The sequence below is a fragment of the Aotus nancymaae genome, unplaced genomic scaffold (genome assembly GCF_030222135.1).
Source record: "Aotus nancymaae isolate 86718 unplaced genomic scaffold, 86718_ANA_hifiasm-v0.15.2.pri h1tg000064l_1, whole genome shotgun sequence".
NCBI classification, from domain to species: Eukaryota; Metazoa; Chordata; class Mammalia; order Primates; family Aotidae; genus Aotus; species Aotus nancymaae.
Genome location: NW_026988479.1, coordinates 15,371,310 through 15,398,309, shown reverse-complemented (window position 1 = coordinate 15,398,309; position 27,000 = coordinate 15,371,310). Strand labels below are relative to the sequence as shown.

Below are 27,000 nucleotides of genomic sequence, written 5' to 3'. Positions count from 1 at the left end.
TGAGGTCAGGAGTTCAAGACTAGCCTGGCCAACATGGTGAAACCCCATCCCTACTAAAAATACAAAAATAGCCAGGCATGGTGGCATGCACCTGTAATCCCAGCTACTTAGGAGGCTGAGGCAGGAGAATCGCTTGAACATGAGAGGTGGAGGTTACAGTGACCGGAGATTGCATCACTGTACTCCTGCCGAGGCGACAGAGCAAGACTCCATCTAAAAAATAAAAAAAAGTATCAAAGGCATAAATTTAAAAGCCTAGACTATAAAACTCTTAGAAGAAAACACAGGAAAAAAATCTTTATGACATTGGATATAGCAATAATTTTATGACATCATAAGCATATAACAAGAGAAAAAAAATAAATTAGGCTTCATCAAAATTAGAAACTTTTGTTCATGAAAGGACACTACAGCAACAGAATGAAAAGGCAAGCCACAGAATGACAGCAAATATTTGTTAATTATGTATTTTATATATAGAATATATATACAGAATATATATAGAATTATATATATAGAATATATAGAATATATATAGAATTCCTACAACTAAATAATAAAAAACAATTTTTTTTTTCCAAGACAGGGTCTCACTCTTGTCACCCAGGCTGGAGTACAGTGGCAGTCACAGCTCATTGCAGCCTTGACCTCCCAGGCCCAAGTGATCCTCCCACCTCAACCTCTTGAGTCACTGGGACTACAGGCATGTGCCACCACACCTGGCTAATTTTTTTTACTTTTTGTAGAGACACGGTTCCTACATTGCCCAGGCTGGTTTTTAACTCCTGGTCTCAGGTGATCCTCCTGCCTCAGCCTCCCAAAGTGCTGGAATTACAGGCATGAGCCACTGTGCCTAATTGGCAATAACAGTTTTTTTTTAATGTACAAAGGATTTGAATAGACATTTCTCCAGATGCACAGATGGCCAATAAGCCATCTTATATGAAAAGATGCTTAACACTACTAATCATTAGGGAAATACAAATCAAAACCACAATGAGATATCACTTCATACCAATTAGAATGGCTATTATCAAAAAACAAACAAACATAAATAACTGTTAGCTAGAATATGGGGACATTAGAACCCTTCCTCATGCACTGCTGCTAGGAATGTCAAATGATATAGTTGCTCAAAAAGTTAAAAATAGAATTACCATATGATCCAGCAATTCTGTTTCTGGGTATAAACCTAAAAGAACTGAATGCAGGCCTCAAAGAGATATTTGTATAGCTATATTCATAACAGCATTATTCATAATAGCCCAAAGGTGGAAGCAATCCAAGTGTCCATCAACAGATGAACAGATAGGCCGGGCACAGTGGCACACACCTGTAATCCCAGCACTTTGGGAGGAAGAGGTGGGTGGATCACATGAGGTCAGGAGTTTGAGACCAGCCTGGCTGGCCAACATGGCAAAACCCCGTCTCTACTAAAAATACAAAAATTAGCCAGGCATAGTGGCACACTTCTGTAGTCCCAGCTACTCAGGAGGCTGAGGCAGAAGAATCACTTGAACCAGGGAGGTGGAGGTTGCAGTGAGCCGAGATGCTGCCACTACACTCCAGCCTGGGCAACAGAGCAAGACTTCATCTCCAAAAAAACAAAACAAACAGGAAAAAAAAAAAAACAGATGAACAGATAAAATATGGGGAGTGTGTGTATACACACACACACACAATTGATTATTTAACTTAAAAAGAATGAAATTTTTACACAAGCAACAACTAGATTAACCCTGAAGACATTGTACTAAGTGAACAAAGCCAGTCACAGAAGGACAATTACTGCAGGATTCCAATTATATGAGTAGCAAAATTCATAGAGACAAAATGTAGAATGGTAGTTGCTAGGGGTTGGGGGAAGGAAGAATGGGAGAATTATTGTTCAACACATACAGAGTTTCAGTTTGGAAGATGAAAAAGTTCTGGAGATGGTTGGTGGTGAAGGTTGCATAACAATGTAAATACACTTAATGCCACTGAACTGTACATTTCATATAAGTGTACAGTGGTTAAAGTATAAATGTGTTTAAAATGATAAAGTTTATGTCATATATACATATTTTACCACAATTTTAAAACAAAAAAAATCATTAAAATGATAGATTTTATGTTACGAATATTTTACCAAAATCTAAAAAACAAACTCGTTCTCAGTCTAACTGTTCTCATTGGAAACTTTTAAGAATATCAAACTTACCTTGGCAACTTAATAAACTGTTCAATTCTTTAGTTCTTAGGGGTAATCTCTAGGGGTATACTTGCCTTTCTCTTTTCAAAATTGCATACTAATACAGGTGAATCAATCACTAGGATACAGTGGGATATCCACATTAAAAAAAAATCCTTTCTACTACTGAAAACAGTATCTATTTAGTAAGGGGAAATTTTTGTGAGAACAGAAGTGTATGTAGCAGAGGAAGAGCAAAATGTGCTCTTTCACAAACAGTTGCTAAATTTCAGTCCAACAAATAAAAAAGAGTTTTATATACAAATTTTCTTCCTGGTTTAGGTAAACTTGACAGTAAGAAAGATAAACTAGTCAATCATCATAAGTCAATTGATCTTTACTCACTGGAACCATGTACTGTCTTTAACTATCAATAGAAAAGCACAGATTACAATTTTTACAAAATAATTAGAATATAACAATATTATAAAACAAATATTTCCCATATTGGCAAAGGTGCAAAGTTGGGCATATGCCTTTCTATTTCAGTGGTTTTATTTCTTAATCCTTTTCAAATGAGTAATCAAAGGCCTGAACTTTCCAGTTAAGTTCATTACAAAATTTCTTTAGAATAGTGTTCCTCCTAGACTCTAGTGATACACTCTCTTATGTTGATCTACGTGACAGTAATTTAATTAAATAATGTAAAACTTTTCTGGCTGGGCGTGGCAGCTCATGCCTCCCTTTGGGAGGTCACAGCAGGAGGATCACTTGAGCCCAGGAGTTTGAGACCAGCTGGACAACATAATGAGATCTTGTAACTACAAAAAAAAAAAAAAAATAGCCAGGTGTGGTGGCAGGCGCCTATAATCCCAGCTACTCGAGAGGCTGAGGCAAGAGAATTGCTTGAACCCTGGAGGCAGAGGTTGCAGTGAGCTGAGATCACGCCACTGCACTCCAGCCTGAGCAACAGAGTGAGACTCCATCTCAAAAAACAACAACAACGAAAAACCAGCCAAAAAAAACTTTTCCAACAAGATTAACTATGGATTATAAACTAGTTTAAAACAGGCATTTCTAAGCAACTAATCAACTCATTGGTATAACACATCAGAAGAAAGTTAGGAGAATCTAGAAGGTAAACTAGAATGGGAATCAGATGGCCTATTTTCTAGTCTTGACTGCTACACATTAACTGTGTGATCCTGGGCAAGTCATTTATTTAGCTCAGCAGTTCCCAGACTTCTGAGGGTTTTATCCAGGATCCTGACTGAAGTTTCCAGTTGATATTGTGTCAAGTACAGATATTTTTAAAATTCATTTTGTAAAAGTAGGAACAGCATTTGTCAAAACAGAAAAAAAGTGGAAAAAATAGCTTCAATAGAAACTCACTACATCCTGCTTATTTTCTCCATTTTACTTTACATCTGTGAAAACTTCAACATGAACTATTTAAGAAACAGCATTTGGTAACCAAAAACTGCATATTTCTTTTCTTTTTTTTTTTTTTTTGAGATGGAGTTTTGCTCGTTACCCAGGCTGGAGTGCAATGGCGCGATCTCGGCTCACCGCAACCTCCGCCTCCTGGGTTCAGGCAATTCTCCTGCCTCAGCCTCCTGAGTAGCTGGGATTACAGGCACGCGCCACCATGCCCAGCTAATTTTTTTGTATTAGTAGAGACGGGGTTTCACCATGTTGACCAGGATGGTCTCGATCTCTTGACCTAGTGATCCAACCGCCTCGGCCTCCCAAAGTGCTGGGATTACAGGCTTGAGCCACCGCGCCCGGCCAAACTGCATATTTCTTAATTTGAAGAAGCAAAATAACAACAGTATGGGCTCTCAATTCAGTATCACATTGAAATCCCACCTGTACCAGTCACTAGCCATGTAACATTTTAACCATTTTTTTTGTTTTTTAGATTCATTACTTCGTTTCTCTGAGCCTACACTTATTCATCTATAAAAATGTAGATAATACCTACCTCAAAGGGGTGATGAAACGATTAAATAAAATAACGAAAGTATCTAGTACGGTACTGGCATATAATAAGCATTCAATAAATGGTAGCAGTTACCTAAAAATGAGATGAGATAGGATTATCACCAAGATTCTTTGACTCTATAGACAAGCAACAGGAGAGGGAAATATGATCAATAAGGTCTGTGAAGACAGATACATTGAAACAGTTCATTTATAGTGGGTTTAAAAAAAGAATTGATTTCATTTCTTACAACTTTAGTTCTGATAAAGTAAATTTGGCCAAAACAACAAATGGTAAACTTGTCATTAATTTTGTTTACTTGCTAATTCAAGGTTAAAACTGTTTAAAACTGTTTTGCTTTTCTTTAAAGCAACATATTTTATTTATGTTAGTGATTATCAAATCAGAAGGCCAGAACTGATTTTGAGTTCATCTAGTCAATCAGCATTCTACTAACAAACAGAAAGGAATGTGCTTAAACTCACCTCCATGCTTCAGTCATAACATGATTTATCACTTTAATTTTTTTAAAAAGTCTAAATCTCTCTCAAATTTACCATTTAAAAATTTTACCTGAGTAGCATGTTACTGTCTGTGTAAAAATAAGGAAAATACACATAGTTGTATTTTCTTTTTTTTTCTTACATAGTTGTATTTTCATAAAGAAATTCTGAAAGGCTATATAATACATTAAAAGTATAAAGAGCAAGATATGTGGGAGCAGGGTTGAGACTGAGACTTCACTGTATCTGCCTTTATATTACTTTGACTTATGAACCATATGAATATAATTATCTACTGAAAATGTACTAAGTAATAACAACAAAAACCTCTCATACTTAAAGTTTCCCAAAAAGTTTTCTTCCACCCATACTCTGCATCAACCCCATCATTCACATAAATATACTTAACAGTGCATCATTTTATATATAAAGTCTTAAGGCTTTACATAATGAAGCTTGTGAAAGGTTGGTATCTGTGCACTATACAAAAAATTGTTACAGTAATAACATATAACTTTTTCTTCAATAAACATTTCCAAAGTCTCCAAAATTTGCCCACTAGAATACAAAGTTATATTTCCTATGTTATCACTACAAATGATAATTTATGGAATAAATGATTTCTACCTTGAAAAAACTGGAAGTCCCCATAAGTTTTTTTTTGTTTTGTTTTGTTTTTTGAGATGGAGCCTTGCTCTGTCGCCAGGCTGGAGTGCAATGGCATGATCGGCTCACTGCAGTCTCCGCCTCCCAGGTTCAAGCAATTCCCCTGCCCCAGCCTCCCAAGTAGCTGGGACTACAGGCGCACACCACCATGCCTGGCTAATTTTTTGTATTTTAGTAGAGACAGGGTTTCACCATGTTGGCCAGGATGGTCTTCATCTCCAGATCTTGTGATCCACCCACCTCAGCCTCCCAAAGTGCTGCGACTACAGGTGTGAGCCACTGCGCCTGGCCCCCATAAAAGTTTTTTAAAATTTCATTTTCATGGACAACTGAACTTTTTGAAAAATAATGTATTTTAAGTGAAAGTTCTCCAAAATGATAAATTTACCACAGAAAATTTACAGCAGTTTGTGCTAGTTTTATAGTAAACCTTTTTGTACCTTCTTTCTGTTTCTCCCTTGTTCAGGTTATAAGTGTAAGCCCTGAGATGCTATTAAAAGCAGTGACTCACCTTGTTTACCTGAAGTTTGAATACAGAGTATTTAACAAAACTACCATTCCTTACAAGACTGGCCTCTAGACCAATGGTTCTCAACCAGGAGTGATTTTTGTCCCCAGGAGACATTTGGCAACATCTGAACAATTTTTGGCTATCATAATTGGGTGGGTTCTACTGGCATCTAGTGGGTAGAGGCCAGGGATACTCCTAATGTACAAGAGAACCCCCACAACAAAGAATTCTCTTTCGCAAAATGTCTATATGTTGCTCTTGAGAAACCCTGCTCTAGATTATAGATCATATTAGCCAAGTATGGTGGCGCAAACCTATAGTCCCCTGTAGTCCTGACTAGTTGGGAGGCTGAAGCAGAAGGATTGCTTGAGCCCAGGAGTTGGAGACCATAGAGAGTTATGACCATGCCACTGCACAACAGCCAGCCTAGGCAAAAAAGTGAGACCCCCATCTCTCAAAATACATAATAGTAAAAAAAAAAAAAAAAAAAAAAAAAAAAATTTAATTAAACATTTAAAAATAGATTATATGTAGATCATAAGCAATCTTAAAGGATATGACCCATCTCCTTACTTACTGGAGAAAATCAGGATGGGATTTCTGTATGGCTTTTGCTTTTAACATTAAAAAAATATTTTTCAGGAAAAAGGAATCCCTACAAATCTTGTGCTATATTTTCAGAGCTAAATACAATTTCTGTGTGCCTTTATATAACTGTAAATACACCTCAAGAAAAAAACCTCAGTGTGATATAAAGCTATGCTTTTTAATTTGTCTTTAATATGTCTTTAAAGTATGTGTATATGAACATATATACACATATACATAGAAATATAGGCCTAGAAAATTTACTAAAAGAAAAATTTTAATATTGGTTACCTCGAAGGGTAGAATTTGAAGGGTTAATGGGAGTGGGAAGAAGCACTTTTACTTTTCACCTTATATCTATTATCTATATTGTTGAGTTTTTCAACAAGAGACTATTACTTTTGCAATAATTTTAATTTTAAAAAAATTTTTGAGATGGAGTCTTGCCCTGTCACCCAGACTAGAGTGCAGTGGTGTGATCTCAGCTCACTGCAGCCTCCATCTCCTGGGTTCAAGCTATTCTCCTGCCTCTGCCTCCCAAGTAGCTGGGATTACAGGTGCATGCCACCATGCCCAGCTAATTTTTGTATTTTTAATAGAGATAGGCTTTCACCATGTTGGCCGGGCTGGTTTCAAACTCCTGACCTCAGGTGATCCATCCGCCTCAACCTCCCAAAATGCTGAGATTATATAGGCGTGAGCCACCGTGCCTGGCCACTTTTGTAATAATTTTAAAAGGAGGCTGTCACATATATACATATATATACATTCATTCTTATGATAAAAATTAAAAATCATATGTCTGACACAATCTTTTTTTTTTTTTAATTGTACCTTAGGTTCTGGGGTACATGTGCAGATCATGCAGGGTTGTTGCATAGGTACATACATGGCAAGGTGGTCTGCTGCCTCCATTCCCCCATCATCTATATCTGGCATTTCTCCCCCTCAACCCTCCCCACCCCCTGCTGTCCCTCCCCTAGCCCACACCAACTGACTCCAGTGTGTGATGCTCCCCTCCCTGTGTCCACGTGTTCTCATTGTTCAACACCCGCCTATAAGTGAGAACATGTGGTCACACAATCTTTTCTTTAGAAATTGTATTTTTCTTTCAATTTGCTAAAAAAATTAAAAGACCACAATTCTAAAATTAACATTTAAAAATTGGTTTTTCAGTTAGGCACAGTGGCTTATGACTGTAATCGCTGCATTTTGGGAGTCCAAGGCAGGAGGATCACTTGAGGCCAGGAGTTCAAGACAAGCCTGGGCAACATTTTTTTTTTTTTTTAATTAGCTGGGAGTGGTGGAGTACACCTGTAGTTAGACCTAGCTACTTGAGAGACTGAGGCGGTAGGATTGTTTGAGCCCAGGAGTTCAAGATTGCAGTGAGCTATGATCATGCCACTGTATTCCAGCCTATGTGACAAATAGAAAGCCCATCTCTAAAAATAAATAAATAAATAAAAATAGGCTGGGTGTGGTGGCTCACACCTATAATCCTAATCTCAAAAAAATAAGTAAATAAATAAAAAGTAAAAATAAAAACCATTTTTTAAAAGTGGTTTTTAAGAAATTTTTAACCCCTTGCACCGGTGTTCCCTCGTGCGGCGTGCACCTGAGGGCGTCACGTTATGAAGAAATGGGGGGTTTGGCAATTCGCGGGATCAGGAATTTCAAAGTACAAAACCAAGCGGAACGGGAAATCAGCAAGATGAAGCCCTCTCCTGCTCCCAGGCACCCCTCTACCAACAGCCTCCTGCAAAAGCAGATGAGTGTCAATCCAGAAATTAAGGGAGAGATTGCTCATAAAGATGACAAACTACTATCGTTTCTAAAAGATGTGTATGTTGATTCCAAAGATCCTGTGTCTTCCGTGCAGGTAAAAGTTGCTGAAACACATCAAGAGCCAGAGGAATTCAGATTGCCAAAAGGCCAACACTTTGATATGACAAATATTAAGAGCGTTCCCAAAGGCAAAATTTCTATTGTGGAAGCATTGACACTTCTCAATAATCATAAACTTTATCCAGAAACATGGACTGCTGAGAAAATAGTGCAAGAGTACCTTTTAGAACAGAAAGATGTGAATTCCCTTCTTAAATATTTTGTTACTTTTGAAGTCAAAGTCTTCTCTCCTGAAGACAAGAAAGCTATATAACCAAAATGAAGAAAATCACAAAAATTTCCTATGTGTACTCCTCATCTTTCATCCTGTATATTTTCTCATTTTTTGCATATTAAATTATGTTAATTACCAAAAAAAAAAGAAATTTTTAACCCGACTTCTATTCTGAACATGGATACATTTCTCAACAAAATTCAATGCAGTGCTGACTCTTCTAATCAAGTCCGTAGATAGCTAAGAAACATGCCAAGAATGTCTGAAAATATACAAAACAGGTATTTACCCCAATGTTTAAAATAACAAGAGGGCTGGGTGCGGTGGCTCACACCTATAATCCCAGCACTTTGGGAGACCGAGGCGGGCAGATCACCTGAGGTCAGGAGTTCGAGACCAGCCTGGCCAACATGGTGAAACCCCATCTCTACTAAAAATAAAAAATACAAAAAAATTAGCCAGGCGTGGTTGCAGGCGCCTGTAATTCCAGCTACTCGGGAGGCTGAGGCAAGAGAATTTCTTGAACCTGGGAGATGGAGGCTGCAGTGAGCCAAGATCACATCATTGCACTCCAGTCTGGGCAACAAGAGCAAAACTCTATCTCAAAAAAAAAAATAAATAAATAAATAAAATAAAATAATAAGAGCCAAGACCAAAATGGTGGCATTCCCTAACACAGCACAATTCTAATATTAAAAATTTACTGAAAAATAGCTGGGCACACTGGCCCATGCCTGCAATCCCAGCACTTTGGGAGGCTGAGGAGGGTGAATCACTTGAGGCCAGGAGCTCAAGACCAACCTGGCCAACATGGTGAAAGCCCATCTCTACTAAAAATACAAAAATTAGCTGGGCATGGTGGCACACACCTGTAATCCCACTACTCTGGAGGGAGAGGCAGAAGAATCGCTTGAACCCAGGAAGCAGAGGTTGCAGTGAGCTGGGATCGTGCCAGCCTAGGCAATGGCGCCAGACTCCATCTCAAAAAAAAAAAAAAATGTACTGAAAGACATGAGTCCCTTTCTTGAACCAAAAGTTCCTTTGCTTGGCCAGCAAGAAAGAGCAGCTTGTTTTTTCTCTGCTCTTGGCTCTGATATTAAATATAAAATAGGTCCTTAGAGTGTCTACTCCTCTGTACACAAAATGTCGAAGACCAGCTAATTATAGAGCAAAAACACTAGGTCTCCAAATTTCTTATTTCTCACCTAATCCTGCTCCATTTGAGGAACAAGATAAACTTAATTCCCAAACTACATAACAATTCATCATATTTCTGGATGTCTAGGTACTTAGCTCTAAAATTTTAATTTTTTAAATTAAAAAAATTTTTTTTTTTAGACAGAGTCTCGCTCTGTCACTCCGGCTGGAGTGCAGTGGGGTGATCTCAGCTCACTGCAACCTCTGCCTCCTGGGTTCAAGTGATTCTCTGGCCTTAGCCTCCCAAGTAGTTGGAATTACAGACGCCCACCACCAAGCCCGACTAATTTTTTGTTTTATTAGAGACAGAGTTTTGCCACGTTGGCCAGGCTGGTTTCTAACTCCTGACCTCAGGTGATTCACCAGCCTTGGCCTCCCAAAGTGCTGGAATTACAGGTGTGAGCCACCATACCCGGCGGTTTTAAAATATTTAGGAAAAATGAAGGCCAGGCATGGTAGCTCCTGCTTGTAATCCCAGCACTTTGGGAGGCCAAGGTGGGAGGATCACTTGAGGCCAGGAGTTCGAGACCAGCATGGCCAACGTGACAGAACCCCATCTCTACCAAAAATACAAAAATTACCTGGGCGTGGTGGTGGACGCCTGTAATCCCAGCTACTCGGGAGGCTGAGGCAGGAGAATCACTTCAACCCAGGAGGCAGAGGTTGCAGTGAGCCAAGATCACATCACTGCACTCCAGCCTGGGTGATAAAGTGAGACCCTGTCTCAAAAAAATAAATAAAAATAAACATATTTAGGAAAGATAAAACTGAGGATTTTAGTATTATTCATCAAATGCCAGTTACATGAGTATTTTTTGAAGAACACTGTTATCTTTACACACTGAAAATTCAAAGGCAATAATATAGAAGAAGACAGCTCATCTTGTCAAACAGAAAAAGAAGAGGCAAATTTTTTGCTTGGCCAAAACACATCATTTCATTCACAAAGGCACAAACTATACTCTGTCACACATACTACAGAGACTAGACACTCCAAGAATTTCCTCTCTATGTGATACGGGAGAAACAGGACCAAAAAAAATTTCTTACCTACAAGATTAAGAAAGCATCTATATACACACTAAGCACCATCTTAGATTAGGCTAAAGTGGGTATCCTAGAAACTTCCATTCCAAAAATGAGATCTATATGTACTCTTAACATTTAAATCCTTTCAGACACAGAAAACATAAGTAAACAGGAGAATATGGTGTTCTTCTAACATCAGCCATCACTAAACGGGTGTAGGAATTGTCAGTACATGACTTCTACAATAATCTTCAGAAACACAAAAGGTATGGATTCTGCCCATAGCTTTAACCACATGGTATGAAGCCTTCAAATAAAATTTTACATATACACACACACACACACACACACACGCACACATATATAAATATACACAGAGAGAGAGAGAAAGAGAGAAATTTATGACTTTATGACTTTTGGGACACACTAGTACTCTATCTGTGAAGAAATTTAAGAATATTACTTACATAAAAGCAAACTGGCAGGGTGCGGTAGCTCACGCCTGTAATCTCAGCACTTTGGGAGGCTGAGGTGGGTGGATCATCTGAGGTCAGGAGTTCAAGACCAGACTGACCAATATGGTGAAACCCTGTCTCTACTAAAAATACAAAAATTAGCTGGGCGCGATGGCAGGGGCCTGTAGCCCTAGCCACTCTGGAGGCTGAGAAAGGAGAATTGCTTGAACCTGGGAGGCAGAGGTTACAGTGAGGCGAGATTGTGCCACTACTAACTACACTCCAGCCTGGGCGACAGAGAGAGACCCCATCTCAAAAAAAAAAAAACATGCAAATGGGTGCCAGGTACAGTGGCATGTGCCTGTAGTCCCAGCTAATTAGGAAGCTGAGGTAGGAGGACCACTTGAGCCCAGGAGTTTGAGGCTAGCCTGGACAACATAGCAAAACGCTGTCTAAAAAAAAAAAAACGAAGACCGGGCATGGTGGATGACACCTGTAATCCCAGCACTCTGGGAGGCTGAGGCAGATGATCACCTGAGGTCAGGAGTTAGAGACCAGCCTTGCCAACAAGGTGAAACCCTGTCTCTACTAAAAATACAAAAAAAATTAGCCAGGCATGGTGTCAGGCACCTGGAATCCCAGTTAGGAGGCTGAGGCAGGAGAGTTGCTTGAACCCAGGAGGCAGAGGTTGCAGTGAGCCAAAATCACACCGCTGCACTCCAGCCTGAGTGACAAGAGGGAAATAGTCTCAAAAAGAAAAAATAATTAAATTTTAAAAAGGCAAATGAGTGACCTTTCACTTCACCTGTGACAATTATGTAAAAATGGTCAAGAAAATCAAGGACACCCTCCTTCTATCACATTCAAACCAAAGCAAACTCTTTCAGATTCTCATTTACAAGTTTCAAAGAAAGATAAGCTCTAATCTTTAGTCTAAGGATATCCCCTATACTTCATTTACTAGCTAAAAAGTACTGTGTTCTAGCTTAATCTCTCACATCTCACTGAAAGGATAAGCCTTCCACAAGACCAAGAGTAGGGATGTTCCAGAGTCTCTTCCACAACTGCCTACTCAAACAAAACATTTTCCCTCACCTTGGCTTAGAAATTATTTCCCTTACAGTGAAATCCAAAGATACAGACATTCAAAGGACTACCTGCCTTAAAACCCACACACTGTTCTTCCCAAAGCAAAATGTCAGGGTCAGAATGTACTAAGGTTTTAAATCCTAAATAAAACCCTGTTCAGACCTAGAATAATAAGACATGTACTAACTGCATTCTGCAACTCACAAATAATTTCTCCTTATTCCTCTCAAATCCAAGAGCCAGAATTGAAAGTACACACAGAGAAATTCCTGTGTTTTAACACCAAGAACAGAGGTTAAAGTAACTGGTCACAGGTGACAAACCAGGCACCTCAGAACCAAAATAGAAGAAATACTCTGAGCACTTAAAACAATCACGGTACAGTACTCTATACAAGCCACAGCCAAGAGAAAAACATATACACAAAAAATGCCACCCCTTCAGATCACAAGGTCAGGAGATGGAAATCATCCCGGCGAACATGGTGAAACCCCGTCTCTACTAAAAATACAAAAAATTAGCCGAGTGTGGTGGCACACGCCTGTAATGCCAGCTACTCGAGAGGCTGAGGCATGGGAATCGCTTGAACCCGCTAGGTGGAGGTTGCAGTGAGCCACGATCACGATTGCGCCACTGCACTCCAGCCTGGTGACAGAACAAGAGTCTGTCTTAAAAAAAAAAAAAAAGAAAGAAAGAAAAGAAAATATTGCCCCTTTTTCCCCAGAGCCCAAAAGAAGATAATGCCTACCGTCCTACGTTGCTCAATCCTAAAAATGTGTACACACAAGAGTACATACAGAAGCGTTAAAGAAATGAAGGACTTCACTGCCAAGGAAGAGGTGTCTGGCCTGGTGCGGTGGCTCAAGCCTGTAATCTCAGCACTTTGGGAGGCCGAGGCGGGTGGATCACCTGAGGTCAGGAGTTTGAGACCAGACTGACCAACATGGTGAAACTCCGTCTCTTTTAAAAATACAAAATTAGCCGGGCGTGATGGCGCACGCCTGTAATCCCAACTACTTGGGAGGCTGAAGCAAGAGAATCGCTTGAACCCTAGAGGCAGAGGTTGCAGTGAGCTGAGATCGCACCATTGTACTCTAGCCTGGGCAACAAAAGCGAAACTCCTTCTCAAACAAAAAAAAAAAAAAAAAAAAATTTGTCCAGAGGTTGCTTCACCTTCTCCAAGCCTAAAACCTCCGAGTTCAGCTACCCGGCTATTCCGAAGCTCAGAGATGCCCTGGAACTTAACTTCCTTTTCCTGTCTGACTTCACAAAAGGTCCCAGAAGGAGGAGTCACGTGATTTTTCAGGGTAAGAGCCAAGAGATTCCTAATACTTACCTGTCTCAAACTGAAGAGGGAAAATAAGAACCCTCCTTAAGCACACAGGTAAGACACACACACAAGGCAGAAGGCAAATAAACATACCCCTCAACTCTGAAGAGAGGCTCAGAAGAGAAACGATCTTTGCGTCAGCTCCGTCTCTGTCTCTGTTTGTCTCTCTCAGTACCAAGGGCAGGGACTCTGGCAAGACCCCGCCCCGCCCCCCAACTCCAAAGCAGGGTGGGCGGGAGGCAGCCTGAGTAGTTCCCGTTCCCGCGCGAAGCTCAGAGACCAAAGGATTCCCTATTGTGGGTCCACGGATGGTGACGGGAACGCGTCCCGCTCGAGCTGAAGAGTAAGCCGAGGGCTCACTAGGCCCTTACCGCGGCCACCGCCGCCATGGAGCCGACCGCTGTCACAGAAGGACTCCCGCAGGGAAAAAGGAGGGTGGCCCCAGCCCAGAGCCGACCCAAAGATAATTCATGCCTCACACTGAGTGGGAGGCGAGGGTCCCGGAGCCTTACCTCGGACACTTCGTCCTCGTCACTACCAGAGGCACCACCTCCACCCCCGGTCCTCAGCACTGCAGCCGCCAACTTGAAATCCAGCGCCGCGTCCCCTCCGCCTGCACCGCCGCCGCCGCCGACTCCCGGCGCTGGCCCGGCCTCCCCAAAGAGCCTCACGGTGCGGATCCCCAGACCGACCCCTCCCGGCGGAGGCGGCTCCGAGGCCCCAGCTGGGGCGGATCGCGGAGCCACAGAGTCCAGATCCTCCTCAAAGGAGGTGCCGCCGCCTCCGCCATCAGTCAGCATGGTTCGCACGCGGAGCCGGTGCCGAGCCACTCGCGGCCACCGCCGCCGCTGATTCCCGGGAACTAGAAGAGCAGCAGGAGGAAGAAGCGTCTCCTTTACCCCGTCCCAGCAGCGCCACTAACTTCTCACTGCCTAACCTGCTGCCTCCCGCCCCCTCGACTCGCCACTGGCTGCAACTTCCTGGCAGCTGCAGATCATTGGCCAAAGTGACCCGTCGCTCAGGCTCTTCGTCACGCGCCACTCGCTGGCTTGCAGCCGCCAAGCTGCGTTGACCCGCGCAGGCCTAGGCGGTTGCTAACACCCGCCTCCCACCCCTCACGAGTCGACTTCCGGTCTTTTCCTATGTCTATTGGCCAAACCCTCTGATTATCGCGTCACGACCTTAAAGTGGATTAGTTGGCCTTGTGATCAGTCATAGTGACCCCGAACAATGGGAGAATTCATTGGCGCCATAAGTGTCGGTCACTTTGTCGCGGGACGTCGCGCGGTACAATTGGTCAGTGAGAGTACCATTCATCCCGCCCTCATCTGAGGTGACGGGAAAGGCCGGGAAATTTCCACTTCTGAATAAAATGCCTGCTGAAGTGACGACCCGCAAGAATTGGTCAAATTTGGAGTAGACTTCACCCTACGCTTGGTGAAACTTGTATGTCAAGGATGCAAGAGGCGCCGAAGTAACGCGCCTCCTACCTGTCGCTCTCCACTGGGCGTGCAGACTGCGGCCGGAGAGTAGCTGTACCGGGATTGGAGAAAGGAAGCCATCAGTCTTAGCGAGGCTCCACCTTCCTGCCATTGCACGGTTGGAGGAGCAAAACGTCAGTCACTAGAGCGGTCACCACCTCTGGGACAGGTGAAGATGCGTAACCTGTTTGCCTCTGGCTGTTTGGGAGGGACTAGGGGACAGGGAGCGGTGAGGGGACAGTCGAGGGGCAGGGCCGATCCCGCTTCGCGCCTTCCGCCTTTCCGATGAGCCCAGCGTGCGGGTCTGAAGAGATCCGGGGAGCTGCTTCGGATGGCCGCCTTGAGGCGACTTGACCCGCCCGCGTGCCGGGACGTGGCCACGCGCCGCAGTTATACAGCCTTCGGGCGGGATCGCCCCGCGGGGCTGCGTTCTCCTGCTTGCAGACAGCTGCGGGCCTGAGGGCTGGACAGCGCCATGCCTCAGTACCGGGAACTGTCCCACGTAGGAAGGTGGGAATGCCGCGAATAGCGCGCGGAATCCGACCTCAGGGTGGAACCCGGTGGTGAAGAGTGCGTGCTCCGTGGCAGTTTCAAGTTCTGATTGCTGCCACTTATTTGCTAGCTGACTTCGGCGCGTTTGCTGTTTTATTTTTGTGACTTTCAACTCGCTCCTCTGCGTAATGGGAGTAATAGTACCTTCCTCGTTGCGATGTTATGAATAAATTAGATGATAACAGGGCGCTTAGCAAAGTCCCAAACTTACAGGAAAGACTCACTTTTGCTAGTTATTGCCTCCTTTTCCTTCAGGAACTCTCTGCTCGCCCTTGGGTCCTGCCAGCCCAACTAATTCTAGTTCTAATCACATCTGTATGGTGCAAAACAAGGCTAGCTGCCGTGGTCTTCCCTCTTCTAAGCTCTCCCTCCCTCCCTTCCTATATCCATCTCTCTTTCTTTGTCTTTATCTCCTTTGTCAATAAAGAGGGGAGTTAAAAAATGCCCAGGTTCTATACCGGGTGCGGTGGCTCACGCCTGTAATCCCAGCACTTTGGGAGGCCGAGATGGGCGGATCACTTGAGGTCAGGAGTTCGAGACCAGCCTGGCCAACATGGTGAAACCCTGCCTCTACTAAAAGTGCAAAAATTAGCCGGACGTGGTGGTGCGTGCCTGTAATCCCAGCTACTGGGAAGGCTGAGGCAGGAGAATCGCTTGAACCCAGGCGGCAGAGGTTGCAGTGAGCCTAGATCATGCCATTACACTCCAGATTGGGCAACAGAGCAAGACTGTGTCATAAAAAAAAAAAAAAAAAAAAAAAAAAAAAAAAAATCAGCCCAGCGTGGTGGTGTATGCCTGTAATCCCAGCAACTCAGTGAGCCGAAATTGTGCCACTGAACTCCAGCCTGAGCAACAAAGCAGTGCCTTGTCTCAAAAAAAAAAAAAAAAAGCTTAGTTTCCAACTAATCCTTTGATCAGAGACCACCAAAAAAGGAAAAAAAGAATTCTGGTGGTTTGTATGGAAAATGTCCTTTGACCCAGAGAATGTCCATATTTTAACAGAGTTTGGCACACACACACAAAAAATTGGACAGGTACAGTGGCTCATGCCTTTAATCCCAGCACTTTGGGAGGCCAAGGCGGTGGGATCACGAGTTCAGGAGATTGAGACCATCCTGGCCAACATGGTAAAACCCCATCTCTACTAAAAATACAATAATTAGCTGGGCGTGGTGGCGTGTGCCTGTAATACCAGCTACTCAAGAGGCTGAGGCACAAGGATCGCTTGAACCCAGGAGGCGGAGGTTGCAGTGAGCTAAGATGGTGCCACTGCACTCCATCCTGGTGACAGAGCGAGATTCTGTCTCAAAAAATAAAAATAATAAAAAATTGTCATTTTCTTCTCTCTTACAGCTTTAACAAGGGCTTTATATATCTCGACTGTGCAATATTTAATATTTCATTATCCTTAAACTGGGATCTGAAAATTCCATAAGAATATAATGATTTTTTTAATGATTTTAAAAATTGATTCTTCCAAACATTTATTTTAAAAACATTTGAAGATCAGAAACATTTCTTTGGCTTGGTAATTGCTCATTTTGACATTTCACATGTAAAGGTTAGTGTTTTCAATGAGCAGAACATGTTAGTTAAATTTCTTCCTAGATAATAATTAAGTTGTAGAAAATGTTAAAAAAAAAAAAAAAGTATTGTACCTATTCTGGAGAACTATTTTGATGTACACTGGCTTTAGTTAGCATTTGTGGAATTTAATTAGCCTATATCATCAGTGCTGTTAAATTTTCAAGGCATGTGTGACTAGGTCACAACCCAAACTAATAACACCAACAAAAGAAACCTAGAACTGCCCAATCCACTTCAAAGCTGGATTATCCAGAATTGGTATGGATACATCCTTAGGCAAAAACAGGTATTGACTGGTACAGCATTACAAAGGAACTACTTGTCATTCTTACTACTGATACAAAAATAATTTCTGATGCAACTCCCTGAACAAACTCATTAAATTCTTTAAACAAATACAATGACTCTCAAGGACCCAGGGAAAGGAAATCTGGATATATACATTTTTCTCAATTTATTTGAGAGGAAAGAAAACACTCTTTATTCAGTGCCTAGCAACCAACCCTGAGTATAGCTAAAGAAATGTGATTTAGCAATAATCTTTGTTTCACCAGGACCTTTACCTGAGATATTTGTCAGTAGTTTGTCAGTATGGGAATTGGGAATTCCAAGTCTCCTAGATTTTGGGGACTGCTATATAGAGTCTCTACTAAATGTGATTTAATGGCTGGGCGCGGTGGCTCACACCTGTAATCCCAGCTCTTTGGGAGGCCAAGGCAGGTAGATCACCTAAGGTTAGGAGTTCAAGACCAGCCTGGCCAACATAATGAAACCCCATCTCTACTAAAAATACAAAAAATTAGTCAGGTGTGGTGATAGGGGCCTATAATCCCAGCTACTCGTGAGGCTTAGGCAGGATAATTGCTTGCACCTGGGAGGCAGAGGTTGCAGTGAGCCAAGATCACATAATGGCACTTCAGGTGGGCAAGAAGAGTGAAACTCTGTCTCAAAAGTGATTTAATAGTGCCATATATACTACATTCCTATGGTTTTAAAATTTGAAAACTCGGGCCAGGTGTGGTGGCTCAGGCCTGTAATCCCAGCACTTTGGGAGGCCAAGGTGGGCAGATCACTTGAAGTCAGGAGTTCAAGACCAGCCTGGCCAACGTAGTGAAACCCCATCTCTACTAAAAATACAAAAATTAGCTGGGCATGTTGGTGCACACCTGTAATCCCAGCTACTCAGGAGGCTAAGGCAGGAGAATCACCAGGCAGAGGCTGCAGTGAGCCAAGATCACGCCACTGCACTCCAGCCTAGGCAACAGAGCTAGACTCTGCCTCAAATAAAGAAATACAAAAATCACTGAGGCGTGGTGGTGCCGGCTGCAATCCCAGCTACTCGGAGGCTGAAGCAGGAGAATCACTCAAACCGGGGACATGGAGGTTGCAGTGAGCCAAGATCATGCCACTGCACTCCAGCCTAAGCGACAGAACGAGACTCCATCTCAAAAAAGAAAAAAAAAACCACACTCAATGTATTCAATGTAAAATATCAGTAAGTATTATTGTGAGTTAGTGTGTAATCTTGATTTTGATAAACCTTAAGATGGTATTTACTACTAAAGTAATACACTGATTTTTCAAAACCTGGATGACTGGCTGCCCCAAATTTTACTTTAAAATGTGTTTATTAGAATATAATGTCTTCCCACAGAAATGCAGTGAAGATTTTGCTCAGTGGCAGTATCACAGCCAGAGGCATGATTATTGCTAATTGAAAACTTTTCCCAATACCCTGCCATGATGACTTGAAATATAGTCAGCATTGGCAATTTTTGAGTCTCTATGGAATAAAGAAAAAAATAAAAAAAAAAGATAGTGGGAATATTTAGAGTCTACTTATAATGTGTTTCAAAGCACTCTGTTTTGACTATCTTTCAGATTGAGAAGGAGAAAAAAATAGAAACTGTATAGCAAATGGATTTTTATTTTGTTATTTTATTTTTTGAGGCAGGGTCTCACTCTCACCAGGGCTGGAGTGCAGTGGTGCCATCACCTGCTCACTGCAGCCTCGACCTCTCTGGCTCAAGTGATCCTCCCACCTTAGCTTCCCAAATAGCTGCCACCACAGGAGTGGGACACCATGCCTGGCTATTATTTTTTCTTAATTATTTGTGGAGACGGGGGTTCTCCCTATGTTGCTCAGGCTTCTGGCCTCTAACCCCTGGGCTCAAGCAGTCCTCCCGCCTCGGCCTCCCACAGTGCTGTAATTATAGGTGTGAGCCACTGCGCCCAGCTAGCCCAAGGGTTTCTAAAACTTCTGAGATAATAAGAGGCTTCAAATCCCATGAGACTGAAAACTAAATTATAGACACAGGGACTTTAGCTACATGAAGTTCTTTCACATGCAACCTACATTTTCTCATGACATTTAATTTTTATATGCCAGTCCATCTCAGTTCAGCCCATCTATATAAGGAAAGAAGTAAACCAACATATTTGTTGCACTTGGAGGTCATTTAACCTTTATAATGATCCTATTCAGATTTTACCCATTTTATAGATGAGGAAGTTGAAACTTCAAAATTATTAAATAACTTGCCCAAGGTTATAAGGCCAGTATATAGAAAAGCTGGGATTTGAGTTTATTGCTGCTTGATCCCAAAACCCACACTCTTCCCACTATATCACATTGATTTATAGCACCCTCCAAGGCAGAGGAAATTCATCAATCACGTAAACATGCTTCAACCATTATATCCTTCTCATAAACCTGCTAATCAGCACCCTAGGTGAAGTTATCCCTGACGACCATCAAATATATCTTCCTCCCTTATAATAGTTGGAAACTTTTAAAACTTGTCTTCTGGTTTCTCCAACTATATTGTTAGTTTCTTAGACCATGTAATTTCACCCTAAAAAATCTAACGGTTTGCAAAAATTAGCCAGATATGGTGGTGGGTGCCTGTAATCCCAGCTACTAGGAAGGCTAAGGCAGGAGAATTGCTTGAGCCCAGGAGATGGAGGTTGCAGTCAGGAGGGATCATGCCACTGCACTCCAGCGTAGGCAACAGAGTGAGACTGTGTCTCAAAAAAAAAAAAAAAAAAGAATAGTTAATACATTCACATGGTTCAGGACAAAACAATTTGACACAGCAGGCATATGGAAAAAAGAATAAAATGAATATAAAATGAGGAAAAAGGTCTTTTTACTTTGCCCACTAAATACCTAGACCCCCTCTCATATACACCATGTTACTAGGTTTTTAAATATTCTTCTCAGGCCAGGAGCAGTGGCTCACACTTGTAATCCCAGCACTTTGAGAGGCCAACACAGGAGGATTGCTTGAGCCCAAAAGTTTGAGACCAGCCTGGGCAAAATAACAAGACCCCCATCTCTACAAAACTGAAAATAAATACATAAATTTGGTTTAATAGGCCACCCACCATAGTTATTGAAAAGCAAAGTTATCAAGATAAAAATTGTTAGGCCAGGCGTGGTGGCTCATGCCTGTAATCCAAGCACTTTGGAGGCCAAGGCAGGCGGACTACCTGAGATCGGGAGTTCATGACCAGCCTGACCAACATGGTGAAACCCCGTCTTTATAAAAATAAATAAATAAATAAATAAAGATAAAAATTGTTAAAGGAAGATTACAAGCTTTTTTTGTTTTACCTGAATTGTGTAAATTGGGTTAGAACAAGGAGATGCTGGCATGTAGGAAACAAGCAGTCTTGCTGCAGCTATTTGCCCAGGTGTGAGATAATGAAGACCTGGATTAGGGAAGTGGCTGTCAGAATAGAGAAAAAGAAACTGTCAATAAGTGTAATCATCATGAAGGTCAGGTACAGTGGCTCTTCTTCGGGGTAACACTTTGGGGTAACAAGTGGATCACTTGAGGATCACTTGAGCCCAGGAGTTTGAGACCAGCCTAGGAAACAATGAAAGACTCCCTATCTCTACCAAAAATTAAAAAAAAAAAAATTAGCCAAGTATGGAGGTGTATACCTGTAGTCTCAGCTACTTAGGAGGTGAGTTGGGAGGATTGCTTGAGCCCAGGAAGTCAAGGCTGCAGTGAACTATGATCGTGCCCCTACTCACCAGCCTGGAGTGAGACTTTGTCTTGACGACGACAACAACAACAAAAAGAGTCAGTAAAACCTTTGCACCTGATTAAATGTGGGAAACAAAAGAGTATAGGAACAAAAATTACTCCAGATTTATACAAACTTTCTGAAGATAAATGTGACATTGTGCATCAAGATCCTTTCTTTAAAATTTTATTCCCACCTATTAGAATGCCTAAAATCCAAATAAGTGGCAATACCAATTACTGGCAAGAAGGCAGAGCAGCAAGAACTCATTCATTGCTGGTGAGAATGCAAAACAGTATAGCCACTTTGGAAGAAAGTTTGAAAGTTTATTCAAAGCTAAACTTGTCTTAGGCCAGGCACAATGGCTCATGCCTGTAATCCCAGCACTTTGCACAGCTGAGGTGAATCACTTGAGTTCAGGAGTTCAAAACCAGCCTGGCCAACATAGTGAAACCCTGTCTCTACTAAAATAATAATAAAAATAATAAAATAATACGAAACTTAGCCAGGCATGGTTGTGGGTGCTGTAATCCCAGCTACTTTTGAGGCTGAGGCAGGAGAATCCCTTGAACCTGGGAGGCAGAGGTTGCAGTGAGCTGAGATCATGCCACTGCACTCCAGCCTGGGCAACAGAGTAAGACTCCATCTCAAAAAAAAAAAAAAAAAAAAAAAAACCCAAACAACAGCAAAGCTAAACATGATGGATTTACCCTATGTGTTTGGTTTCAGGCAGCAATGAGAAGAACTTAGCCTAGGTAGAATATTACTTGCTGAGTCAGCCAGAAACCTTTAAACCTTCAACTGGACAGAAACACAGATAGATTTACTGTAATTCTGTAACTGGAACCTTTTTTTTTTTTTTTCGGGACAGGGTTTTGCTCTATTACCCAGGCTGGAGTGTAGTGGTGTAGTATCACTACAGCTTCAGCCTCCCGACCTCAAGCCATCCTCCCACCTCAACCTCCCAAGTAGCTGGAACTACAGGCATGCACACCACCATGCTTAGCTAATTTTTGTTTTGTTTTGTTTTGCTTTTCGTATTTTTTGTAGAGACGGGGTTTTTGCCATGTTACCCAGGCTGGTATCAAACTCCTGGGCTCCAGCGATCCACCTGCCTTGGCCTCCCAAAGTGCTGGGATTATAGGTGTGAGCCACCATACCTGGCCCAAATTCTTAAAAGACATCATGCTGTAGCTTTGCTTTTTGCAAAAGTTAAACATCTCTCTGCAAAATTGTCATATTGATGGCAATGAAGATTAATCTGCTCTTCCCCCAGGTGCATTCTTGAATATTTTTGTGTATTGTTTGTACTGAAAATATGAATTCTAGCAGCAATTCTGTGCGCTTTCACACCTCAGTACTAATTAAAAGGAAAAGCCAAGAATCACACTGAGAAATAAATACCAGCAAGTGTGTAGTTCAGCCCAGATGCCCTGGTCTACAGTTGTACAAGCTCTTTGACAAGAATAAGCTTCTAAGAGCCAACAATCAATAGATTACTTCAAGAAATCCAGAACTCTACTGTGTGCATTACAGTGAACCCGCTGCTTCTCCTATCCCACACTTGGTAAACCTGAAGCTTGTGACCCCAAACATCCTCTTTCACATGTCCTCTTACTACTACAACTTAGGCAGCCACACCCACCTTCTCTAGAAGCTCTCCTTGGCTGGTACCATGTCCTTTTGCCACAGACTTTAGAAGATCCCAGAATTGGTAAAAAGTTTTGCACCTTATGGTCTAAGCACTTTTCCTGATGACAGAACAGCTAGATAACAAACCCAGCAGCAAGAATCTACTTATTTTATAGGTTATGGTGGCCTGGCATTTAGTGAATCAGCACTTTGGAATCAGAAGAACCCTTGAAGGGTCTTCTTGTTTTTCACAATTGCTTTTTTTTCCACTTTTTTTTTTTTTTTTTTTTTGAGACGGAGTTTTACTCTTCCTGCCCAGACTGGTGTGCAATGTCGTGATTTCGGCTCACTGCAATCTTTGCCTCCCAAGTTCAAGCAATTCTCCTGCCTCAGCCTCCAAGTAGCTGGGATTACAGGCATGTGTCACCACACCCAGCTAATTTTGTATTTTTAGTAGAGATGGGGTTTCACCATGTTGGCCAGGCTGGTCTGGAACTCCTGACCTAAGGTGATCCACCTGCCTCAGCCTCCCAAAGTGCTAGGATTATAGGCGATAGCCACTGCGCCCAGCCTCACAATCCTATTTTAATAGAGGAGTAACTTGAGGAGTGGGCCTTAGGGTCAATATCGCCCAGTAAAATCTCTGAAGTGATTTTGTATAACCCATCCATTACCCTCTGATATTTCCTGTGAGAACCTGAAGTACTTCCTTGCTTACCACAATGAGGAAGGAGCAGACCCAGAACTCCAATTCAAAGAGCAATTTGGGCTCATAAGTGAGGACTGAGTCACTCTGAAGGCTGATCTTGGAGACTCTTGTGCAGTGTTTGAACTCAACTCAATTTGCCACACCCCTTTTTCATCAAGACAGGCCCATAAATCAGGAGACACAGCATGGCATTCACCTGCAGGGCAAGTAACAGTGCCACCTACCAGGTGTTCTTTCCCAAGGAAGTGGCTATGGTCCCAAAAGGACACCTGTAGAAAATCTAGGCTAGACATGAGTCTAATATAAGCTCATGGAAGCTATTAAGAAATACAGTGGTCAGGACTCTGCTCTTAAACTTTTCACCTAGAAGCCCTTCTTAGACCCTGGCATTGACAACACTGGTGTCAAAGGGGGAAAAAAAAAACAGCCAAAGTTGGACTTCTCCAGCAGAGATTTAGTCAATGCAAAAGGTTCGTCAGTTAAAGAATTGCCTCACCATTACAGAGTTTTGTAGGACACATGGGCAGGCCTGTCTGTGGCCTCTGGAGTTTGGTTAAACTGTCCCAATGCCTCCACCCATAAGCTGGCAACATTTTTAATCAAGATTGAGCCATACTAGAGAGTCCAAAGAAAACAGTAATACTTTTCTGTACACCAGGGATTCCAAATGAATGTTAGAATTACTGGAGAGTGACTGAAGGTCTCAGAAATATTTAAAAACCCTTCAGAGCACTGGTTGACCACTGTTTGGAACCTGGTAATCTTCATGCCTAGCAATTACTCCCACAAGTTCCCTGCTGCACTCTATATACCATTAGCAGTAGTGTAATTGATACAATCTTTAGGGAAATAAGTTTGGAGGTGCCTTCGTTTTACTTTTTTAAGACAGAGTCTCTTTCACCCAGGCTGGAGTACAGAGGCATGATCTCAGCTCACTGCAACCTCCATCTCCTGGGTTCAAGCAATTCTCCTGTCTCAGCCTCCCAAGTAGCTGGGATAACAGACATGTGCCACCACACTCGGCTAATTTTTGTATTTTTAGTAGAGACGGGGTTTCACCATGTTTGGCAGTCTGGTCTGGAACTCCTGACTTCAAGTGATCCACCCACCTTGGCCCTGCAAAGTACTGGAATTACAGGCATGAGCGACTGTGCCCAGCCCTTCATTTTTTTTTTTTTTTTTTTTTAGTGCACATATCCTTTGATTTAGCAAATCCATTTCCAATTCTGGGGGAAAAGTGGCACAGAAACACTCACACATTAGCTTAAAAAAATATGTTTACAAGGATATTAATTAAAACCTTACTTGTCAGGGCCAGGCACAGTGGTTCACTCCTATAATCCCAGCACTTTGGGAGACTGAGGCGGGCAGATCACTTGAGGTCAGGAGTTCAAGACCAACCTGTCCAATATGGTGAAAACCCATCTCTACTTGAAAAAAAAAATACAAAGTCTGGGCAGGGTGGGTCATGCCTGTAATCCCAGCACTTTGGGAGGCCAAGGCGGGTGGATCACTTGAGGTCAGGAGTTTGAAACCAGCCTGGCCAACATGATGAAACCTAGTCTACTAAAAAATACAAAAATTAGTCAGGCGTGGTGACAGATGCCTGTAATCCCAGCTCTGGGTGACAGAGCAAGACTCTGTCTCAAAAGTAAACAAAAATTATCCAGGGGTGGTGGTGCACACCTGTAGTCCCAGCTACTTGGGAGGCATGAGAATCACTTGAAGCTGGAAAGTGGAGGTTACAGCATGCGAGATCATGCCACGTCACTCCAGCATGGGCAAAACTGAGTGAGACTCCATCTCAAAAACAAACAACAAAAAAGAAAAACTTACTTGCCCATCAATGAGGAAGTGGTTAAATAAGCTGTAGTTCAGTTATAACATGACCTACAATATATCTGTTAAGAAGAATGAAGAGGCCCGGCACGGTGGCTCATGCCTGTAATCCCAGCACTTTGGGAGGCCGAGGCAGGTGGATCACAAGATCAGGAGATCGAGACCATCTTGGCCAACATGAAACCTCGTCTCTATAAAAATACAAAAATAAGCCTGGCGTGGTGGCATGTGCCTGTATTCCCAGCTACTCAGGAGGCTAAGGCAAGAGAATAGCTTGAACCTGGGAGGCAGATGTTGCAGTGGGCCGAGATTGCGCCACTGCACTCCAGCCTGGGCAACAGAGTGAGACTCTGTCTCAAAAAAAAAAAAGAATGAAGAAAATCAGAAGGTTGACTGTGCATGGTACACTGCCAAGTGGGGAAAAAATTGCAATTTCAGTTTTTCAGTAGAAAAACTGATATTTGCACATATATTGTTTAAATTTGTTTACAATGAATATGTAAAGCCTTTGTAACAAACAACTATTTTCCAAAAGCATCCCAGTTATTACCTTAAAACCAAACTTTAGAGAGTTGGTAGATTTTTTTTTTTGTTTTTTAAATTTTTTATTATTAATATGTTTATCCAACAATTTAAGAAGAAAAATAAAATTTTAAAAATTTAAAATGTACTTTTTTGGGTGAAATCTAGGAAGTTACATTTAACTCAGAGAAATGTGAACTTAGGGAGGAAATATTTTACTTACACTTCAACATACACACACACATGGGTATATTACCAGAATTTTGTTGTTGTTGAGACAGAGTCTTGCTGTGATGCCCAGGCTGGAGTGCAATGGTGCAATCTTGGCTCATTGCAGCCTCTGATTCCCAGGTTTAAGCAATTCTCCTCTTGCCTTAGCCTCTGGAATAGCTGGGATTACAGGTGTGCGTCATCACACCTGGCCTTTTTTTTTTTTTTTTTTTTTGTATTTTTAGTAGAGACTGGGTTTTGCCACATTGACCAGGTTGGTCTTAAACTCCTGACCTCAAGTAATCCACTCGCCTCAGCCTCCCAAAGTGCTGGGATTACAGGTGTGAGTCACCATGACTGGCCAATTCTCCCCTTTCCCCACCCCTGACCAGACGGAATCTAACTTTATCACCCAGACTGGAGACTGGAGTGCAGTGGCTCTCAGCTCACTGCAACCTCCACCTCCTGGGTTCAAGGGATTCTCGTGCCTCAGCTTCCCTAGTAGCTGGGATTACAGGCATGCGCTACTATACCCGGCTAACTTTTATTTTATTTTATTTTATTTTATTTTATTTTATTTTATTGTGAGACAGAGTCTCACTCTGTCACCCGGTCTGGAGTGCAGTGGCTTGATCTCAGCTCACTGCAACCCCTGGCTCTGGGTTCAAGCGATTCTTCTGCCTCAACCTCCCAAGTAGCTAGGACTATAGGTACACGCCACCACGCCCAGCTAATTTTGTATTTTTTTTTTTTTTAACCTCAGACCTTTGACTCTATTAACTCTTAGTT

At 42.1% G+C, this 27,000-nt stretch overlaps 2 protein-coding genes and 1 pseudogene across 14 annotated transcripts in view; 2 read left to right on the top strand and 1 right to left on the bottom strand.

Annotated features, from left to right (window-relative positions):
- Positions 1-14,574, bottom strand: part of ANKHD1 (ankyrin repeat and KH domain containing 1) — a 138,399-nt gene extending 123,825 nt beyond the window's left edge. For 12 of the 13 annotated variants that reach the window (XR_001110185.3, XM_012469354.2, XM_012469531.2 and 9 more), the window contains exon 1: positions 14,157-14,574. Coding sequence is in view for 12 of the 13 variants with exons in the window: in XM_012469354.2 (XP_012324777.2) it covers positions 14,157-14,444 (288 nt within the window). In the remaining variant the exon portion in view is untranslated. The remainder of the gene's footprint in view (positions 1-14,156) is intronic. The other variant, XM_012469414.2, reaches the window with a different exon arrangement.
- Positions 8,065-8,583, top strand: LOC105729949 (NADH dehydrogenase [ubiquinone] 1 alpha subcomplex assembly factor 4-like). Its single transcript, XM_064366391.1, has one exon. It carries the CDS (start codon positions 8,065-8,067, stop codon positions 8,581-8,583), a length of 519 nt encoding a protein of 172 aa, XP_064222461.1.
- Positions 14,575-18,930: 4,356 nt separating the features above from the next.
- Positions 18,931-19,061, top strand: LOC135270694 (U4 spliceosomal RNA; annotated as a pseudogene).
- Positions 19,062-27,000: the final 7,939 nt, after the last annotated feature.

Coding starts and splice junctions, on each gene's coding strand:
- LOC105729949 (XM_064366391.1), top strand. CDS start 8,065: ATGGGGGGTTTGGCAATTCGCGGGATCAGGAATTTCAAAGTACAAAAC.